The sequence below is a fragment of the Myotis lucifugus genome, unplaced genomic scaffold (assembly GCF_000147115.1).
Source record: "Myotis lucifugus unplaced genomic scaffold, Myoluc2.0 scaffold_50, whole genome shotgun sequence".
NCBI lineage: Eukaryota > Metazoa > Chordata > Mammalia > Chiroptera > Vespertilionidae > Myotis > Myotis lucifugus.
In genome coordinates, this window is record NW_005871098.1 from 7,147,488 (window position 1) to 7,168,118 (window position 20,631).

The 20,631-nt window shown below is 34.0% G+C and overlaps 1 protein-coding gene across 14 annotated transcripts in view; it reads left to right on the forward strand.

The window, feature by feature from the left end:
* Positions 1-20,631, forward strand: part of TSC22D2 (TSC22 domain family member 2) — a 61,767-nt gene that overhangs the window by 12,184 nt on the left and 28,952 nt on the right. For 4 of the 14 annotated variants that reach the window (XR_002829238.1, XR_002829237.1, XR_002829236.1 and 1 more), the window contains exon 2: positions 3,152-3,223. The exons of 4 other annotated variants lie outside the window; for them this stretch is intronic. Coding sequence is in view for 2 of the 10 variants with exons in the window: in XM_006088665.3 (XP_006088727.1) it covers positions 3,152-3,223 (72 nt within the window). In the remaining 8 variants the exon portion in view is untranslated. Of the gene's footprint in view, positions 1-2,733; positions 3,082-3,151; positions 3,224-15,024; positions 15,183-17,213; positions 17,229-20,631 lie in introns of those variants that run through there. 6 more of the 14 variants (XR_001348181.2, XR_002829240.1, XR_002829239.1 and 3 more) reach the window with 5 other exon arrangements.

Below are 20,631 nucleotides of genomic sequence, written 5' to 3' on the forward strand. Positions count from 1 at the left end.
GGGGGGGGGGGGCAGATGTAATACTTTCAACAATAAAGAATTATTTTTTAAAAAATTAGCCTGCTATATTTGGCCAACATTTAATTAATTCACCCCTAATGCCTTGGCAGGGCCAGACCAAATAATTTCTCGGGCCTTATACAGCCCTCAAGCCAGACATTCCCCACCCCTGATTTATAGTATTTTATTTCACGGGTTCTTTTCTCACCCCAAGACTAATGACAGATAAGATCTTTTTTCACTTCTACATTTGACTTATGAGAACATTTCATTATTAGTTTATGTTGTAAAAATACTGGAATTTCATAACTTAAATCATATGACTATTTAAAACCAATTTATTTGGCGTGTGAATTTTATTCAAATTAAATACATGTATGTTTTTCCAAAGTCAGGATCTGAATTTCTTTTAAAGAATGCTATCCTTATAAATATATTGTAAATACTCTTTAATGAATTTTAAATTTCAGACTTGCAGAATAAACTTCCAAGTTTACTCTTTGTTACTCTCTTGTATTTACTACTTTCCTTTTTTAAGTCAATCTGTTTATTTTAAACCCAAGGTCTCCCAAACAAACCTGTATGAATAGCATACTTGCTCCCATGTGGTCCTGGGTAAGCCTTGTAAAAAAGCCAAATTGAGTTTTCAATTGGTTCAGTTGGCTTTCATTTAATTTGGCAGACCAATTCTAAGTACAGTGGAAAAAAGAGGCCTGACAAATATATCTTGAGAGGATACAAGCTATTAAATAAACAGTAGTTAGCAGCCTCTTAATCCTTTCTTGATATCTAATCAGTGCCTTTGATTGCCTTAGACCTAGTCAAGAGAAAAATAAAAGGTTAAAAGAATAGAAAGGAGTTGAAGTAGGACAAGCAAAAAGAAGTGCACATACTGAAGACTCCTAATTAATCAAATAGTTGCTTTGGTGACACTCTGGCAACTGGTGTGTGTCTACCTTTCCTAGTTTTGGATCATCTTAAGAGGTACCCTACCGTTTAAATTTTTTAAATGCCTTTTAAAAATGGTTGTGTGGTGTGTTTTTTTAATTCAGTAGATAACACAGTGGGCCTTAATCTGATTTTTGGAGTCATGGAATTCTATTATTTTGTTTGATGATCATTGATATTTGATTGCTATTCTAGTAGAGCTTGGAAATAGTTTTCTTATTGTACTACTACTGCAGAGACTCTCTTAAGGTAATTGTTAGGGTCTCAGAAATGTCATATTGTATCTGAACCTCATTTTTATGACAAAATAATAGCTGTCATTTATTAAGCATTGACTATCTACCAGGAGCTTTCTATATAGTCTTTACATATGAATCACTGCATTATTTAACTGATAAAGCGACAGACCTAGAAAGGTTAAAATTTAACTCTGCTATATATTTAGCATAGTGATTTAAGAGTATGAACTCTGGGACCAGATTGCCACCTAACTAACTCTGTGACATAAGACAAGTTACTTCTATCTGACCCAGTTTTCTTATCTGTGAGATGGGAATAGTAATAGCACCTACTCTTAGGGCTGTTGTAGAATTGAGTTAATAAATGTAGAACAGTTAGTGTCAAGTATATAATCACTCATATTCTTAGCATGCTGCTGTTATTCTGCTACAGCATGGATCAAGAATTTTAGAAGTGATGTCTCAAGTTTTTGTTAGTTCCCTAAAGTACAGGTTGGGGATGGGAGAGACTTGAGAAATATGCTGAGCTGTGGGGGGGACTGTAAGAGCAGGTTTGTCAAAAGTTTAGTCTCCTGCCAGGCCACGGTGGTTCAGTGGTTGAGTACCTACCTATGAACCAGGAGGTCACGGTTTGATTCCTGGTCAGTGCACATGCCCGGGTTGTGGGCTTGATCCCCAGTGTGGGGCATGCAGGAGGCAGCTGATCAATGATTCTCCTCATTGATATTTCGATATCTCTCTCCCTCTCCCTTCTTCTCTGAAATCAATAAAAATTAAAGTTTAGTCTCTGGAAAAGCCGTTCCTGAGATGTGAGGTGGATCATGCTTGCTGGGAGCTTGCCCAGATGAGCCTATCAGTTAAGATTCTGTAGTTAATAGCCCTAGCCGTGGTCGGCAAACTGTGGCTCTCGAGCCACATGCGGCTCTTTGGCCCCTTGAGTGTGGCTCTTCCTAAGCCTTAGTAGTACCCTAATTAAGTTAATAACAATGTACCTACCTATATAGTTTAAGTTTAAAAAATGTGGCTCTCAAAAGAAATTTCAGTTGTTGTACTGTTGATATTTGGCTCTGTTGACTAATGAGTTTGCCGACCACTGCTAGGGAAAGTGTCCCTAAGGAATAGTAAAGATGGAAGGTAATTAAGATGCACAAACTATTACCCCTTAAATGCTAGAAGTTAGAAAACTATCATACAGTTCAGCACCATTTTTTGCCCTACCTGAGAGAAACCACACATAAATAAATAGACTCTGAAGGTGAAAATTTTGTTAAGTCCAACCTAGAAAAGGACTCGTTCATCATCAAACCCTATCAAATAGATCCTATGAAGAATTTTGTATTATGAAGGTACAACTTATTTTACATGTACCTCACAACAGCTTTATTAAACTGCTAAACATATAGAGATTTATGAAGGTATCTGATAAAGGGTAGTGTTGATTAGGCAATGAACTGGTTATATATACATATATATATATATATATACACAAACATAATTGAACACTAGCTAATATTTGATTTGACTTTTTATTACCCTTTTCTTTTAGAACTGTGATCCTGAATTGTCAGGGTCTGCTGGATTTTTGTGCAGTTTTAATTTCTTTCAGAATGCTTTTTTAAAAAAATTTTATTGATTTGAGAGGAAGGGAGAGGGAGAGATAGAAACATCAATGATGAGAGAGAATCATTGATCAGCTGCCTCCTGCACGCCCCTACTGGGGATCGATCCTGCAACCCGGGATGTGACCTTGACTGGAATCGAACACAGGACCCTTCAGTCCACAGGCTGAACCAGCTAGGGCTCAGAATGCTTTTAAGCAACCTTATTGTGGCTCTCACTCTCCCTCCCTTTCTCTCTTGAAGCTGTTACACTGTATTAAAAATCTAAAATCTTCCATCTTTTTTTTAAAAGTAGTGAATTTACTATATTTTCTCAACCTCATCTCCAATTCTTGGATCTCACAGGAATCCTTCAACTGCTTTCTACCAAGCGTTCCATTTGAACACGTTTCAGGAATCAAAGAACCTCTGGGATAGGTATGAATACTCACATATGGAATGTGTACATGCAAAGGTGTATGCATGAATTGCTTTGCACTGAACTGGTTTCTCATCACTAAAACTGATCTTTGTTATTTTAGAGGGGGACTCATGTATTTAGCATGGGACAAAGCAGCAAAATAAACCAAAAGGACAGTCTATATTTTATATAGGATATAAACATTTCTTCTTACTGAACTTTTAATTATATTTATTTTTGGAAGGATTTACATTTTCTATTGAATTTTATTATATGAAATATTTACTTACCCTTGTGTATTTTAATGTTAAAATATATTCTATAAAATAAAGTGCCTACAGTTATTTTAATTTTGTGCTACTTTTATTTCTCTGTAAAAGCCTTAGTGACTCAAAGCAAAATGTTATCTTATATTAAGAAATTGGAGGAGGGACAAAACCAAGGAATCAAAATAGTAGTCATTGTTTAACTCTTCGCGAGAAACTTTACCATCAAGCTTGTTGGCTAGAATTCATTAGATCTGCATTACTGTTTTGTAAATCCCTAAAACGGTTTTCTCACAGAAATGTGTACATTTTACTTTTAACTTTTAAAAATATTGAATGAAGTCAAGTTCATTTATGGTAAAAGTTACTTTGGTTTATCTTTCTGCGTAATACACATTTTAAGTAGTATATGCTCTGTTGAGTTATTTTGCTAAATGTTTATTAGCACTCCATCATTTTGTGTCTAATTAATAGAAGTTGAGCGCAAATGTTTTTAAAATTTTCACAAAGCTTTGTAAAGTTCTTTCAATTCTGCCTGGCAACGCATTTGTGTCCTCTGGCATAGTTTGGATAACACTCATGGACTTAACTCCATCTCTTTCATTTGAAAAGAGTATTGCTAAGTGCATGTCATGCTTAACATGTCATGTTAAGACATGGTCTACATTGCCTAGAAATGGTAACAGTCTTCTAATTATTTGGCTTGATTTGCTTTGTGTGTCACTTGAAAGAAAAAAAATGAAAAAGCGAAGAGAAGAACGGGCTTTGTCTTCATGAGAGAGGCAATGGCTATATAATTTACAGCCAAGACATTTTAAAATTTATAGTACCATGTTTATAAATTTCATTTTTAAATTGTTCAGCTAAAATAAATAAGTAAAATTGTTCCACTCTAGCAATAAGTTAAGGCATAAATGTAAATTGTGGCATGAAACAGCATGAAGGTTTAATCATTCGAATGGCTTGCCAGATGTAGCCAGCCAGGGTGAGTACTTTGGTGTATATTTTATACTTTTCTCTTAGAAAAAGGAAGAATAGCACTCTATATAGAAACGTAAGAATGGTTTTCACATGTATGATAATTTATTTCAAATAACTGACTTTTGTGAGCTGCCATGACATCAATATGAAAGATATCTATTTTCATCAAATCAATGTAGAAAGGTTTGAGCTTTTTTTAAAATATAATTTGTATTTAATACTAAAAGATTTCTTTTGTTTCATTATAAAACAACTATAGAAATTGCCTGCTTTTCATTTGTTTTTACGGCTAAATGCTCCTTATCTAGTTTTGATTTTAGATACCAGAAACATTTAAGGTATCAGAAATGAGGCAAGTTACTATATCTGTAGTTTCTCATGGGTTAAAATATATTCTCTTCTCCTTGGAGCCTGTTGTCCAGAGCCAACGAAGTTAACGGATACTTGTCTGTAGTATGTTAAAGCCAAAATATAATCATAATTCATATTCTAGATCAGCTATATTCAATGTAAATTGGCCTGTTGGTACTGAGGCTACAAACCCGACCTGGTAGAAACTGACCAGTGGTTTCCTTTTAACTTTTTATCCAGCTTATTAAATTTTCAATTGAGAAGAATAGTAGCAGCTAGCTTTATTAGTTCCAAAACATCTACCACTTCACTTGGCAGATATCTAGACTTTTGAATTAGCTAAAAAAAAGTATTGTGGGACTATTAATTCTTTTTCATTGCAGACAGGGGTTGAAGATTTGTATGTGTTAAGCTTTAAAAAATATTATATATAACTTTTCCTAACCTTGTTTGTATTAGATCTCACCAAAGTGTCTTGTTCATTTTTTACTATTATAAATTTTGAATTTTAAAAAATTTTACAACTAATTTGGCAAGTAAGTATTTAATAGAATCATTCAGTATTTATCTTCTACTTGCTTTGAGGTATAAATTTGCCTATGTAAGTCTCCTATTTATAAAGTCTTGGAAATCATTTTCGGTAGGGGAAGCTTTTAAGTCCTGTGCCAGTTTTCATTAAGCCTGCCCTAGAAATCTGAAGAACCCTGATTTTGCCTACTTGAAAGACTGGAATCTTTTTCTAGGATTCTTTTCATAGAGTATCTTTTAATCAAAATATAAGTAACTAATATACCTTTCTCACATTGACTTAGAGTTCTCTCATAGCCCCTCTGTTTTCTTCTCTATTTTAATTAGAATTACCAAGTTGAGAAGCTTTTCACCAATCAGTCTGCTTCTGTCTGTATTTAGATATTCTCTTTCCTTTCCCTTTTACTGTAGGTGCCATCATTGTTTTCTGGCTCCCCATTTGTCATTTGCAGAGTCCTCAGATAATCATTCAGCTGAAACCATCACTAAATGTGTATAAGGACAGTAGATACTGATATGTCAAAAATAATACAGGCCTTAGGAAGCCCAAATGTTTGTGTGGACTATTTATTAAAATGAATAATGTAGCTTCCATAGTTAGCTTTGTGGGGATTATTTTACCATGAAGAAGTTCATTTTTAGTGATAGCATAGCCTATTAGCATTTCATTATAGTAGCTTTAAATTTTGACTTTCTATTTTCCTGCTTTAAAGAACTGCTTTCCAAATTTAAATATTGGCATTTCTTTGTTAAATCAATAGAATTGTTTTTGAAACTTGATCACTAGGGAGCAGGCGCTAATTGTGAGTCTTTTGAATGCAAAGGCTCAGAGTAAGAATTTGCAATAAACAATTTTATTCTCTTGTAAATATCAGGTCAGTAAGGTAGAGAGTACTAGAAGGAAGAAACTTTAGCTCAGGTAGATTAAACAGGAAATCAGGTAACTTGTAAGGATTTAACCTAATTGATAAACAACTTGCAATATTTCTGCCTTAGTGAAGAAAATGCATAAATGTGGTTAACAGATGAGAGTTACAGTTGCTAGTTGCACCATCCCCTTGAATCAGCTTGTCCTTTATGATAGCACCAATATTTTAAGAGAAATAAAGAGAGTAGTACACATGGGTTATTAACTTAAAGTTAATGTCTGGTATGTCTTTTACTAGATACTTGATGATTTTGCTTAAATTTTATACAGTAATTATTTTTAGCTAGTTTTTTAAAATTATTAGATTAGGAAAAACTTAAAGTATTTTATGGTAGAAAAGGCTTCCAGTATTTCCTATCACTTTTCTGTATGAGATTTTATTTTTGAAATTAGGAGTAAATCAAAACTAAGCTGCTTGAATGAGACTATTTGGGTTGTTTTACTCATCCTCCAAGAAGCTTTGATTCATTATTAAAACCCACCAGTACTTGTTAACCCAAATGGTAAAACTCAGGTTTCAGAACTTGGCTAATCTAATCTATATTTTGAATGCTCAGTGATATGTCTTTGTAAAAATCATTTTATGGAAATATAATTTGTATCAGAAAAGTACACCATTCATAAATGTACAGTTCAAACTGAACACACCTGTGCAACCAGCACCCAGCTCAAGATACAAAATAGTATAAGCTTCTTAATGACCCCTTCCTATCACTTCCCACCTCAAACTAACTTCTAATAAATGGAATAATTCACTATATATTTTGTTTGTGCCCTTTGAATCCAGTATTATGTTTCATCCATATGATTCAGCATAATTGTAGGTCTGAGCTACATACTTTTAAAGAATCACCAATAGTGGATCACTTGTTTGAGATTGTTAATGGTTTAATGTCCTCTCCTAGTGGTTATATTAGTTCTCTTGTAGCACCTCTGTTTTCTTCTCTATTTAAATTAGAATTACCAAGTTGAGAAGCTTTTCACAAATCTGCTTCAGCTGTATTTAGAGATTCTCTTTCCTTTCCCTTGAGTAAATGAATCTGAGCTGTTTTATAACCACCCCAAATATATTCCCTAATAATTTGTATCTAGTACTTAAATAATTTATTATCTGATTACATTTTTACCTATTCCAGTTAAGGATATCTAATAGAGGATAATCAAAGACACTAAAAAGTAGAGGACAAAATTTAAATAACCTGCCACCTTTTAGTACTGGATCCCAGATTTCGATGAAAACCTAAGGACATGCTTATAAAATGTCCAGATGACATTAAAGCAGGAAGTCATAGCTATTACTGGATGATAGCATTTATAAATTTAATAATCTGAAGCATGAGAAATTGAAAGAACTTGTATGTAAATTTGGGAAGGTTGAATATGTAGAGTGTATTAGTTGATGGCATTTATAGTTTTAGTTAGCAAGTGACAGGCCTGCCACAAAAGCTAATGAAATTTTAGGCAGTGTTTTTGTAACTAGAATAAACAGGAAAAGATGGTGACAGACCTATTAAGCTCTAATGCAAAGCTAACTAGACAGTCTACTTAGCATACTCTATCTGGACAACCAAGTGGGTGTTTCAGCAGGCAGGCTGGAGCTAACTTTCTGAAAGTGGATGGGCCCCCTGGAAAATAGTTTTGCCATCACTAGAAATAATAAAGCTGTCTTACTGGCTGTTAATTAGGAATGTTAACTTTGAGCGAGATTTAGCGCCAATTACTTTTTAAATCCCTACTCTGTGGAGTTTTATTTCCCTTAGTGCTAAATGGAAAAGAGGCAAGAAAAGCATTAGAATTGAGTTTCTTTACTTCTTTTTTGTCATTATTGGCCATGGTTGTCAGAAAACATCAGAAAGTTACATGTTTGCTTAGGAATGGAAGGCTAGCAAACTATTTTCTGTTCGGAAAGAATCCCATATTATAGACAATTAAGTGGTGGTCCCAAATAGGGAAACCAATGAGCTATGTCTTAAGATGGAAAAAAATAGATAAAAACATCATCATATGATTGAAAGTGATAACTATCATTTAGAATTCAAGCATTTTATACCTCAGTATAGCTGGAGGGATTGGTCAAGGCTTGTTCATTAGGAGGTGGGTTTTTGAGTTGAAACCTGAAAGGTGAGTAGAATTTTGTCAGAAAGAGTTAAAGAACTGAGGGAAAGAGGGAGCATTCATTCCAGTTAGAGAAAGTACTGTGAACCACTGTGAAAGTACAGGGCTAATGTGATAAGGATGGTTAAATTTGATTGGTGTATAAAATAATTGAAGACAACAGAGAAGAGATCTTGGATTGGATAGATACTAGAAAGCTAATGAAGGTGTTAATTAGGCAATGAAGATAAGGAGAGTGGTTATCAGAATTGAGGAATTAGACAATTTTGCAACAGATTGGATATGATATGATAGGGAAGCAGTCAAATTTGTCTGCTTAATGTCAAACCTAATTGAACACGGGAATGGTGGCACTAGTGAAAGAATTGGTTTGGAAAGAAGAAAACAGTGATGAGATTCTGTTTTTAGCTACTTTTGGATGATTTGAAGGGCTGATGGAAAGTCAAGGTGGAAATACTTGGAATATAGCCGGAGCTGCAGATCTGCAGCTTGGTAGAGAAATTAAGGCTAGAAAAGATTGAAGATTGATTGACATATTTATATATAGCATTTCTTCACTCTGAGCTTTGCTATGGCTAGCTGAAATGGGACACCTGACATGCTGACTTTATTTTCAGCACATGGCAGAACTTCAGAATTGATGAGAAATTATTAATTGCTCATCCATTATTATATGCTTTTGCACATATGTTTACCACTTTCCTCTTTACTTAGTAATTTTCTTAACGTAAGTCACCACAGCCTACTCTTGACAGGTCATGGTAATTATTTTCAGAATGAAATCTGAGAAACAATTGAAAAAGGTGGAAATAGTTGGTAAGGTGTTGTTTATTTTGTTTTTATTTTTCACCAAATGGGTTTTAAGTAAACCAAGGCTTTGTAAAGAACAGAAACTTGTGTGCTTTTGTTTTTATTAAAATTTGAGCTGATAGCGGTTAGATGAGAGAATGGCTGATACTGTATTCTAGCTGACATTTGTGTGTGTGTGCATGCACACATTAATATTCTAAACCACTTAAGTCAGGAAATATATTAATTAGATCTTGTGATTGATTAGAGCATGTAAATGTGTTAGCTTGCCAAAAATTACCTTTGTGTTTAGGTATCAGTTGACTACTTCTAAAATATTTTTCATATTTGACAAATTCATTTAAATGTGATAATTTAAATGTGTATTCATTGATTAACATCCTTAAGAGCCAGCATTTCTATACCATTTTGTTTCCTGATTGTTTCTAAGATTGAATATCATTATAAATATTTAACAATTCAGAAGGTGGTCATTGTAATCTTTGTTTTAACCCTTTGCACTCCGAACCATTCTGGACATTGGTTACCAGCTACTCGACACTACTTTGCGGCGGAAACGTGCATTTACAGACCCTCGTATTATTTAGAATAATTTTGGAACCAAGTAACGTATTATAATGATATTGGACTTATATGAATTGGGTGACATTGAGGAATGTATATTTGCAAAAAAAACAATATTTTATTGTTTATAATTTTGTACAGTATGATAAGTTTTGTAACACTCCCCAATATGCATTGCAGGCTGATTAGCGCATGTTTGACAGTAATAAGTGGTTTGACGCCTGCCACCAGGTGTTTTCCTGTTAGAACACACAATGCAGTCCCGTTTTCTTTGTCCCACATCGGGAATATGTAGTTTATTTTTTAATCCGACACAAAACCCGCTGACATTTCTTGTATATATCTTAGTAATTTTACGATATTTTGATTTAATTTCTTGTGCCATTTCAAGATAAAACTTCAGGGAAACATGCATGTCTCAAAAAGTTGCGTTGAAATAACTCAATTCCCCGTAATCACTAATAAACTGCAATGTCCCCTGAGAGGGGACATCTGAGTGATATGCTAGAATTCCGATGTCCCCTGAGAGGGGACAGCGGAGTGCAAAGGGTTAAGTTTTCAATTGTGATAATTGGCCCAGAAATAGTAATGTATATATAACTGTGTCCTGGAATCCAAAAATATATCTTTCTACATACAGGCAGTCCTCAGGTTATGTCTGACTAGACATACGTCGTTTCGTGGTTACATCACCATTTCCCATTTACAGTATTTATTAAAGAAAAAAAAAAAAAAGTCCCGTCATTTCAACGTATGTACATATGTGCTTTATGTTTTTTATTATTTATTTACCACTAGTAAAGGTCAGGAATTGTTATCTTTCTTTTAAATTTTTTTTACTGTTTCACTTCATTACTGCTGTGTATGTGCTCCATGTGAGTGATGTAGGTGCTTATGTAGGTGGGTTCCGACTTACGGCGAAAGTCGCATTATGTCACGCCGTAGGAATGGATCTCCGATGTAACCCAATGACCTACTGTATTTCATTGGTAATCTATATATATATAAGCCTAAGCGACCGTTACGACCAGTTGACTGGCCGCTATGACACACACTGACCACCAGGGGGCAGACGCTCAATGCAGGAGCTGCCCCCTGGTGGTCAGTGCGCTCCCACAGCCAACTTCCCATGATTGGCCAACTTCCCGCAGTCCCCCTGGCCAGCCCCTATCGCTGGCCAGGCTGAGGGACCCCACCAGTGCACGAATTCGTGCACTGGGCCTCCAGTCTAAAATAATAAAAGCGTAATATGCTAATTAGACTGGACAGCCAAATGACCTTCCAGATGTCCTTCCGGACGAAGCCAGGGCTGCAAGGGCTGAGGCAAGCCGCCACAGCTGTGAGGGCTGAGCCCTTTGCACGAATTTCGTGCAAAGGGTCTCTAGTATCAAGATAAATAAGGTAGTCTCTCCCAAAATCCACACACTATTAGAAGGGGAACAAGGAAGGAAGAGAGTTGATCTGACTAATCCCACTCCTTCTATTCACAGTGACTATTAACCATTGAGCTTCAGAAAATTCTGTGTTTATTTGGAGCAGCTGCTTCTGTTTTATTTTTATTATTTTATTTTTTTATTGTTTAAAGTATTACATGTCTCCCCTTTTTCCCCCATTGACCTCTACCTGGCCACTCCCACTCCCCAGGACAAGCCCCAGTGTGCATGTCCATTGGTTATGCTAATATGAATGCATACAAGTCTTTTGGTTGAGCTCTTACCCCCCCTCCTTCACCCTCCCCTGCCTTCCCTCTGAGGTTTGACAGTCTGTTCAGTGTTTCTTTGTCTCTGGATCTATTTTTGTTCATCAGTTTATGTTGTTCATTATATTCCACAACTGAGTGAGATCATGTGGTATTTATCTTTCTCCAACTGGCTTATTTTGCTTAGCATAATGCTCTCCAGGTCCATCCATGCCGTTGCAAATGGTAAAAGTTCCTTCTTTTTTACAGCAGTGTAGTATTCCATTGTGTAGATACACCACAGTTTTTGAATCTACTCAACTCCTGATGGGCACTTAGGCTGTTTCCAAATCTTAGCTATTGTAAATTGTGCTGCTATGAACATAGGGGTGCATGTATCCTTTCTGATTGGTGTTTCTGCTTTCTTGGGGTATATTCCTAGAAGTGGGATTACTGGGTCAAATAAGAGCTGTTTCTATTTTAGATATTACTTAGTTTTTCGGGGGAAAAAAAGTTGTATGTCTGGGATAATCATAAATATACTTTGTTTTAAGAAATGAGATAACAATTCTTAAAAACATAATATGTGGTGATACCTTAAATTTTAAGAACAGTTATATTTCCTTTATGTTAGCTGTTATTAATAAAAGCTCAGAGTCAAGGGTTCAGCTTTCTGTTAGCAAAGCCTGCAGGTCCTTATTGCATATATTGAGTAATATATAACTGGCTTCCACTTACTTTTCCATTTTTATCTTCTTTTCCCACCCCCATTTTCTTTCTTTTTTTGTATCTCTATAAACTTTTTACTTTTGAAAGAATGAGTAGTAGAAGTCATTTGTGAATAAACATGGTCTATTAAAAATATTGATAACTTACCTTATTAGAGCTTTTCAAAACTGTAGTAATGAAATTTTTTAAGCCGTATGTTGTATATCTTCCACCAATAGATGCATTTGATATAATGCATAACTTGCTAAACAACTACTTTTTATATTTAGTATCTTAGCTCAACCACAGATATATGAGGTTTCCTGTAATTGTGTATGTCTTTTATATGTGAATTTCTTAGAACACAGTCTTTCTAGTGTTTTCATTCTAATAGGTACCTTTGGACTGATTTTTTTCCATAAGTTTATCTTTGATATTTCTAGCATTATTTCCCTAATATATAATGTATGGAAAGACTATGTAATTTATTGGAGGCATGCAGGGTTGCTCCATTTTCCCATTTCTCCATTCAAAAATAAGCATTTCTGACCTTTAGAGGAAGCATTGACTTATGTCCAGGATTCCTTAAAACAGTGTGTGGTGAATTTTTCAAAGAATGTGGTTTATACCTGAAAATGAAATTTTGTATCAAACGAAGCTAAGCATATTTATTCAAATAATAAGTTTCTTTAGGAACACTTTTAAGTTTGTTTGATTTCACTTAACAGTTTTCACATAATGACTTGAAAATTAAATCATCAACCTTTTGCCGCTATGCTGTTTTGTTCTATTAATATCAATTTGCCATAAAACTAAATAATGGTGAACGTAAGCCTAGTTCTTGCTGGACTGTAGTATCAGAACTTTTAATAAAGGAGAATGATAACTATCAAAATGATCAGGATTTGTTTTTTATCACAATCTTGAGACAGATTCAAGATTATTATTGATATATTAGATTTCTAAGTAAATACTCATTTTTAGGAGACTTCAATTTCAAATTAATTTTTAGATGATCACTAGTTAATCTTAATTCATCCACAAGCCCTTCAGTTACCTAAGTTTATTTTAGATTTTAATAAGGATTTTTTACATGTTGGAATTTAGTGATCAGAACTCGAAGTGTGTGACCCCTGTACTTAGTAGCAACTAATTGTGAAAATGCGTGCTCAGGAAAATTTTTATATAGAAGTTTTATCTTTTTCAAATGTATATAGCTCTTAAAGTCAAATTTTACCATGCATTTATATAATGCACACACACTTTAAAAATTTTTTCTGTAAGCTGCATAGTGAAATAGCTAAATTTGCTTTTTATGGATGGTTTCTATTCTGGTTTCCAAGGCTTTCCAGGCATTTATCATAACAATGCTTGTTGTTGGTAGGCCTTTTAACCAAGTGTCAGGTAGTTTGCCCTTTAAATGACCAGCTCATCAAAGCTTTACAGACAAGCAAATTACTAGCATACATATATTTCAGGAAAAATTTACTTTGCTTAATATGGCTAGGTTTTGTATCTTCTCATGAGACTTGTTTCACAAAAGAGTAAATTATCAAAATAATACTTTTTAAAATGTAGTACTTTAAATGGTAGTATTTTGGTTGATAGGAGACAAGAGTTGCATTAAACTTTCAAAAACCATTTCGGTAATATGATGATGAAATGACCACAACTTTAAATTATTATTTATCTTCATAAACATGGATTTTTGCCTTCACCAGGTGATTACATTATAAGGCTGTGCTTTGACAAATGACAGTAAAGTTGTATGATTTTATTGAAGTCAAATGTGTTGTGAGATTACATTTGGAAAGATATTCATAAATTGGAAAAATCCTAATAGTTCCTCAGATTATGTTGGAGTCTTAAATGACATTGTGTAATATAAAAATACCATTAAAAGTTTAAAACTTATAATAACCTAACTCCAACCCCTACATTTGGGTCAAATATCTCTGGAGATGGCTGCAGAGTTTTCTTTACAATGCTGTCTTTGAGTCTTCTATAACTTTGCACATATTGATCTTCCTTAACAATGGCCTCCACCCACCCCTCAACCCCATGATGTCATTAGGCAGTTAATTTAGGCAAAAATATGCCCATAAATATGTGGTTTGCCTTTTCTGTGGATTACTGGCAACTGAAAATATAAATTAGCATTCTTATCAGGAAGATAATTTTATTAATATTAGCCTTCAGTGATTAAAATAGATGCCCAATTTAAAGCTTTCTTGTAAAAATTTAATAAAATTATATTCTTAATGAAGTAATTGATGCCATTATTAACTCTCCCTACTCCCAATTTTCTTAATGTGCCATACACAGATGAACAGTAGGACCACTTCTGAATAGGACACATTGTTATGGCTATTATATGAAACATATAACGTTTTATTCTTTCCATCATGTCTAATTTTAAATTGGGGGTGGAAGAGACAGACTAGGATTTAAGTATAAAAATTGCTGTCTTGAGCATTTAAATGATCAATATAAATCATAACTAATCCAGTCACCTGTGCTATAAGTCTAGAGACTCATAGATGGATGTGGGCCAAACAATAGGATTCCAGTGCCATTCTACAGGACTACAAAGCTGTCTATAGGAAGTTATGGTGTTAAATCATAATTTCTGGATCATGATCTTAAACCTATAATTGATTCCATTTCTATTGACTCTTTACTAACAAGTATTCCTGATAGCCTCAAAGTCCATGCTGAAATTTAAAGTTTGAAGTATCCAGATTAAATATGAACTTATTTTACATTAAAAAAAATACTTAAGTGCAAAATATCAGTTGTGTAATCATGGTAAAACATAAAAAACTTTGCTATAAAAGATTTTTAAAGGCTATTTGATTAAAACATTTATTTACTTAAACTCTTTGCTAGAATTTTTTTTAGAATTCAGCATCGGAGGAGGAATGTGACATAATAATGATGAAAGCCGAAAGTTTAAAAGTTGTGATGCCCTCACATGGTTGGAGGGTAATTCTAGCTTCTAAGGACTGAATGTTGTCCACAAGAGTGTCTCATCAGGTCATAAATTGGTAAGACATATGGATTAGATTTTATGTGTTATACCTGATGTTATTGTATTGAGATGACTATTTATGAACAAAATGAGCACATTGTATAACTAAGAATATAGTATTAACTATAAGTTAAAACTTAGAATTTTAAATACTTGATGTAATCCTTTCAAAGTCTCATGAAGCTAAAGGCCATATGTTTGCAGTGGTGTTTAATAAATAATCAGGTTTTAAAATAAAGTGGCATCCTGTATTATAGTATGATTATGTAAATATTGCTTTTGCATCTGCTATGGATGCTTACTATATAGGTAAGAGCCCCAAATACTTTCTAGTTATCGCAGGAGATATTTGAGAAATAATATATTGATTTTTTTTAAACTTACATTTATTTTCTTCATAAACCAATTTAAATTAGTTTATTGCTTTGTGGATTTTATTTTTCTTAATAAAAGCCATCTTTCTTCTTGATGTCTCTAAAAATAAAGCCAAGAAAATTTTCTCATTTCTTGCATTGAGAACACCTAAGATGCTATTATCAACTTAAAATATGTTAGAAGTCAATATACATTTTTGTATGCCCTGAAAATTAAACCATTTCCTTTCAGAATTATATTCAGCTTAGAAAACAAATTTTTAAACTGTTTTGTATGCCTACTTATTTTGCTTTGTTTTTTACACAGCTATATTTTACAGGGGGTTTCTTGAAATAATACAGTTTAGATTAGGAAATCTTAATCTGCAATCTGAAGATAATCGTATTTTGCAGATGAAGTAAAAATTTGGGTTAAGTTATGTGTCACGGTTATATAGTTGAAGAATTAATATTTTCATTACAGTGCGGTGCACAGATCCTGCAAGTCTCTTAAATATTATTTGACATTATCATATAAACAGCCTTCTGTATCTATTTCTGACTTTATTTTTAACCAGAGATAGGTTATTCTCTCCCTTACACACACGCACACACACTCACTCGCTCGCTCTCTCTCTCAATCACTCACTCACACCCATCCTTATTTTTTAAATAATGTTCTACATTGTTTCTGATATGGTATTCCATGACTTTATATGGATCATATTCTATAAACTTAGATTTCTTAAACCAGTCATTGTAGTCAATGGTAGTCTAGAGGAAATACAATAAAGTAACAACAGTTGTCCCTTATTTTATATACTTTTTTAACTTTCTACCATAAATTGCATAACTTTGGTAATTAAGAAAATAATGTCTAATTTTTAGTGTAGCATGTCCATATTTAATACTCAGTGAGTGAGCTTCAAGGGATCACGACCCCTATGGAATTTTGGATTGAATGTTATGTATGTTCAGTTTTTAGTGAAAGGTTCCGAGCATTTGTCAGATTTTCAAAAACAGTTGAGTAACATTGCTGTTGAATGTTTGTGTCTAAGGGCCAAAGCCTTGTTAGACACCTCAATGTGTAACTTCTGAAAGATATTTTTAATGAATACACTGATTGTAACTGTTACTGATATTTATCCAAGACTGGTTTATTATAAATGACCATTAGACTGATGGAACAAATAGATCCTACCTGCTTTTAGTGTACTGTCGATCTCTGTGCCCAAGTGTGGGATTGTATTTCTCCACAGAGTAGTTGTTTTTGGTACTGAGTGGTTACTACAGTCAGACATAGCTGAGTGTTTTTGGCATGTTATTTAATTTTCACAACAGCCATGTTATATAGATACTATCAATATCCTCAATTTACGGAGAAGGAAATTGAAAGTTTTAGAGAAATTAAGTTACTTGCTCAGGTCACATAGCTGTTAGCTATGACACAAATCTAGCTTTCTAACTGGATCTTGGGCTCTCAGTTGGTATGGCAGTATGCAGAGTAACCCTGGAAAATTTGAAGGATAATCTAAGAGAGAATTTTAGTGTATGTTGATGTAAATACATGAATTTGATTTCCTTTGAACTTAAGTAGTGATTGCTCAGTCTCTATTATAAAACCATCTTTTAAAGCACTTGCCAAAAAATAAATTTGGTAAGTTGCTTACTATCTAAAATTAATGCCCTAACAGGTTTGGCTCAGTGGATAGAGCATCGGCCTGCAGACTGAAAGGTCCCAGGTTCGATTCCGGTCAAGGGCATGTACCTTGGTTGTGGGCACATCCCCAGTGGGGAGTGTGCAGGAGGCAGCTGATTGATGTTTCTCTCTCGTCGATGTTTCTAACTCTCTACCCCTCTCCCTTCCTCTCTGTAAAAAATCAATAAAATATATTTAAAAAAATAAAATTAAATTAAGTATTTATTGCATTAGAAAATAACCTATTTAGAGCTTATAGTTTTAAGCACATTTATTAGGTGGTATTATAAAAGTTTTAGAACTGACTAGAATGGTTTTGTAGTATTAACCACTAAGGAACTCACCCTTTAATATCAAGGTTTATTAATTGCAAACACTGGGGAGGGGTTTAAAAACCTACTTTAAGCTACAAATATTTCTTGGTAGAGGAATAAATCCCAGGTAAAACCCTTTACTAAGTGCTGAATTAGTTTCCCATTTGTCCTTAGTTGTGAATAATTCTATTAAAATCATCTTTTATGTCTACTTTAAAAATAGTTATGCAGAAAAATTTATTTTTTTGAATATGTGGAATTTTTTATTGAGCACCTACTTTATGTGAATTCTTTAGGTTAGTTTAATTTTATTCTCAAATGAGCTCCAAACTATATAACCATTTGCCTGCTTTTAAGTGTTTTTAATAAAATTCCTTTGTCTAAATATGGCTTAAAGTTAAGTACACAATAATAGTACTGCTTTAAAAAAAGTGAAACCATAAGAATTTGTTTATTTTTCAGTTAAATTGAAACAGTCTGCAGATCAAGTATAAGCTTAATTTCTTCAGTGCCATGGTTCAAAATATACAGACAACTTGATACGTCATCAGAAAATGAGAATTCTATCTTAAAAGTCTTTTAGATAAGATATTTGTGCATCAGCTCTTTAGTAGCAATATAGTTGCCTTTTCAAAATTGAAATTATGGAAGGTTTGAGAAATAAAATCAAACCTAATCCTTTCTCTGACTGACTTATTTCGCTTAGCATGTAATACCTTAATCAATAAAGAAAATTTTTTAAAAAATCAAACCTAATCCAAGTTTTCAACACTATTATTGTTATAATGTTCACATATTCCTTTCCTGACCTTGAGTATATTTGCATAGACACTAATAGTTGCAGTCATGGTTAAGTAGCTCTTAAGTAGTTTTTAGTGTTCCAAATATTTGTCTATTTGTACACAGGTAATAGTGGTATGTCATAGGTTTTGAATTTTGGACTGATATTTTGATATCTTTGAAATCCCTTCCAGTTTTGTGTGTTATTTTCCTACCTCTGATTATTTCTCCTCAGTACTCTTAGCAGACTTTTCCTTTCTATTTGTCCTTTTCAGTATTTTTGGTGTCCTCAGGATGCTGTCTAGACCTTCTTTTCACATTCTTCCTAGGCATCTCTCCTTACATTCAAACTGATTTCTCATAGCCAGTTAATCAAGTAGTACTGCCATGCTTGTCTCCTGAGTATTTCTTTAGCCTTTTCACTTTTCTCATTCCAGGTCAGGGCACAGTCCTTTCTTACGAGGAAATTCAAAAGCCTTCTAACTGGTCTTCATTATTTGAATTTTCTAACATGGTCAGCTGTACCTACTGCTTTTACTTGGGATATTTTTGTGTGTGCTCTTTTCATCTCTGCCCAACTGTGGCATTTCCTCTACTAAACATTCCTTCCTGACCCTAAATCTTGATATGTGCCCCAAAATACCCTGTAAATCTTTTTCTGTCTTAGCATTTCTCACATCTCTATCTTGTCTATCTCCTGCACTAGACTGTAAACTCGAACTCTGGGATATTGTTTATTTGATATTGTAACCCTGTAATCAGCATTTAAGTACATTAAAATCCTTTGCAATGTGGTATCTGGAAAGAATGTTAGAAATTATTACATACAGTTAAAGCAATGAGCCAGATCACCCGACTCCTAAGTCAATATTCTTTGTGTATTTCATTATATTTAGAGTTTTACCATGAGCTTACTAATACAAATTATATAGTTAACGTATTGAGTGCTTGCCATGTTCCAAACACTAAACTAATGCATTATTTCACTGAATCCCTGTATCTGGTCCTATTATTATCCTTTGGAGAAGCTAAGTAACTTGGTGAAGTCATATTGTAAAAGTGATAAAGTTCGGCCATAACCGGTTTGGCTCACTGGATAGAGCGTCAGCCTGCGGACTGAAGGGTCCCAGGTTCGATTCCGGTCAATTCGATTCCAGTCAAGGGCATGTACCTTGGTTGCGGGCACATCCCCAGTAGGGGGTGTGCAGGAGGCAGCTGATCGATGTTTCTCTCTCATCGATGTTTCTAACTCTCTATCCCTCTCCTTTCCTCTCTGTAAAAAATCAATAAAATATATTTTTTTTTAAAAAGTGATCAAGTCCGGACCATCTCTAAGTTTATCTTCTGGGTCTAGATTATAAACCTGACTTGGGAGGGAATTGAGTAGCATTTATTGCAGCCACTTTTCTTATACTTGAACCATGTCTACAATACATCTTCAAAGTTGTCTTTTGAACACTTCAAGTGATGTTTATCTTGGCATCCTGGTCTTCTTTCTTTTCCCATTTTATGTTCAAACCTTTTATAAACCCTTCCTCTACAACAGGGAATCTAAAATGTAAAGCAGAAAAACCAGATGATTGCCATTACTAAAAGCATTTAGGAAAGGGATTAGGTTTGTGTGAAAATATAAGCTGCACTACAAAATCTATGGAAACGCTGAGCTGAGAACATTCTCTATTAGTTCTTTGGTTTCATAGCTGTCATATTTAAGAAAATGGGTCCCTGTTCATGGCCATAAGTTATTGGTATTAATGCAAAGGTAGCTCTAAAGATGTTTTGTTTTGTTGGTTTTTTTCAAAATGGATAAGGAGACATTGTTTAACATATTAGAGATCACAAGGATGTTTTCCCACTGCGTAATTATTGGTTATGCTGATGATGCAAGGATTTCATGGGACTCCTTTAGATGTGCTTTGATCCACTCGTGTAAAAAGAGTAAAGTGCATCTGAATTTCTTCAGAGTCCGGGATCTAGAACTTCTGTTTTTTCATGAGGCATGATTAAAGGCATGGCAGTTTGAATTGTTTTCTGTATCTGACCTGATCAAACCAGCAAGCTTTTGGCCTCCTTTTTCCACCTTCATGGATAGCTGATAGTTTCTTCTGTTTCTCCCCTTTAGATTCAGTTCTAATTGTCTGTAGAATATGATATTAGGCAATTGAGAGAACCCACAGATGGATATTTATGAGGTATGATTATACATTTAAGCCTTTCACTAAGTTTACAATATGATTTCTCACTGAATTCATGATTCTAATGTAAAAAAATCTTTTTCAAGGTTTTTATTTAAAAGATCATTAAGAGGTTTGAAAGACC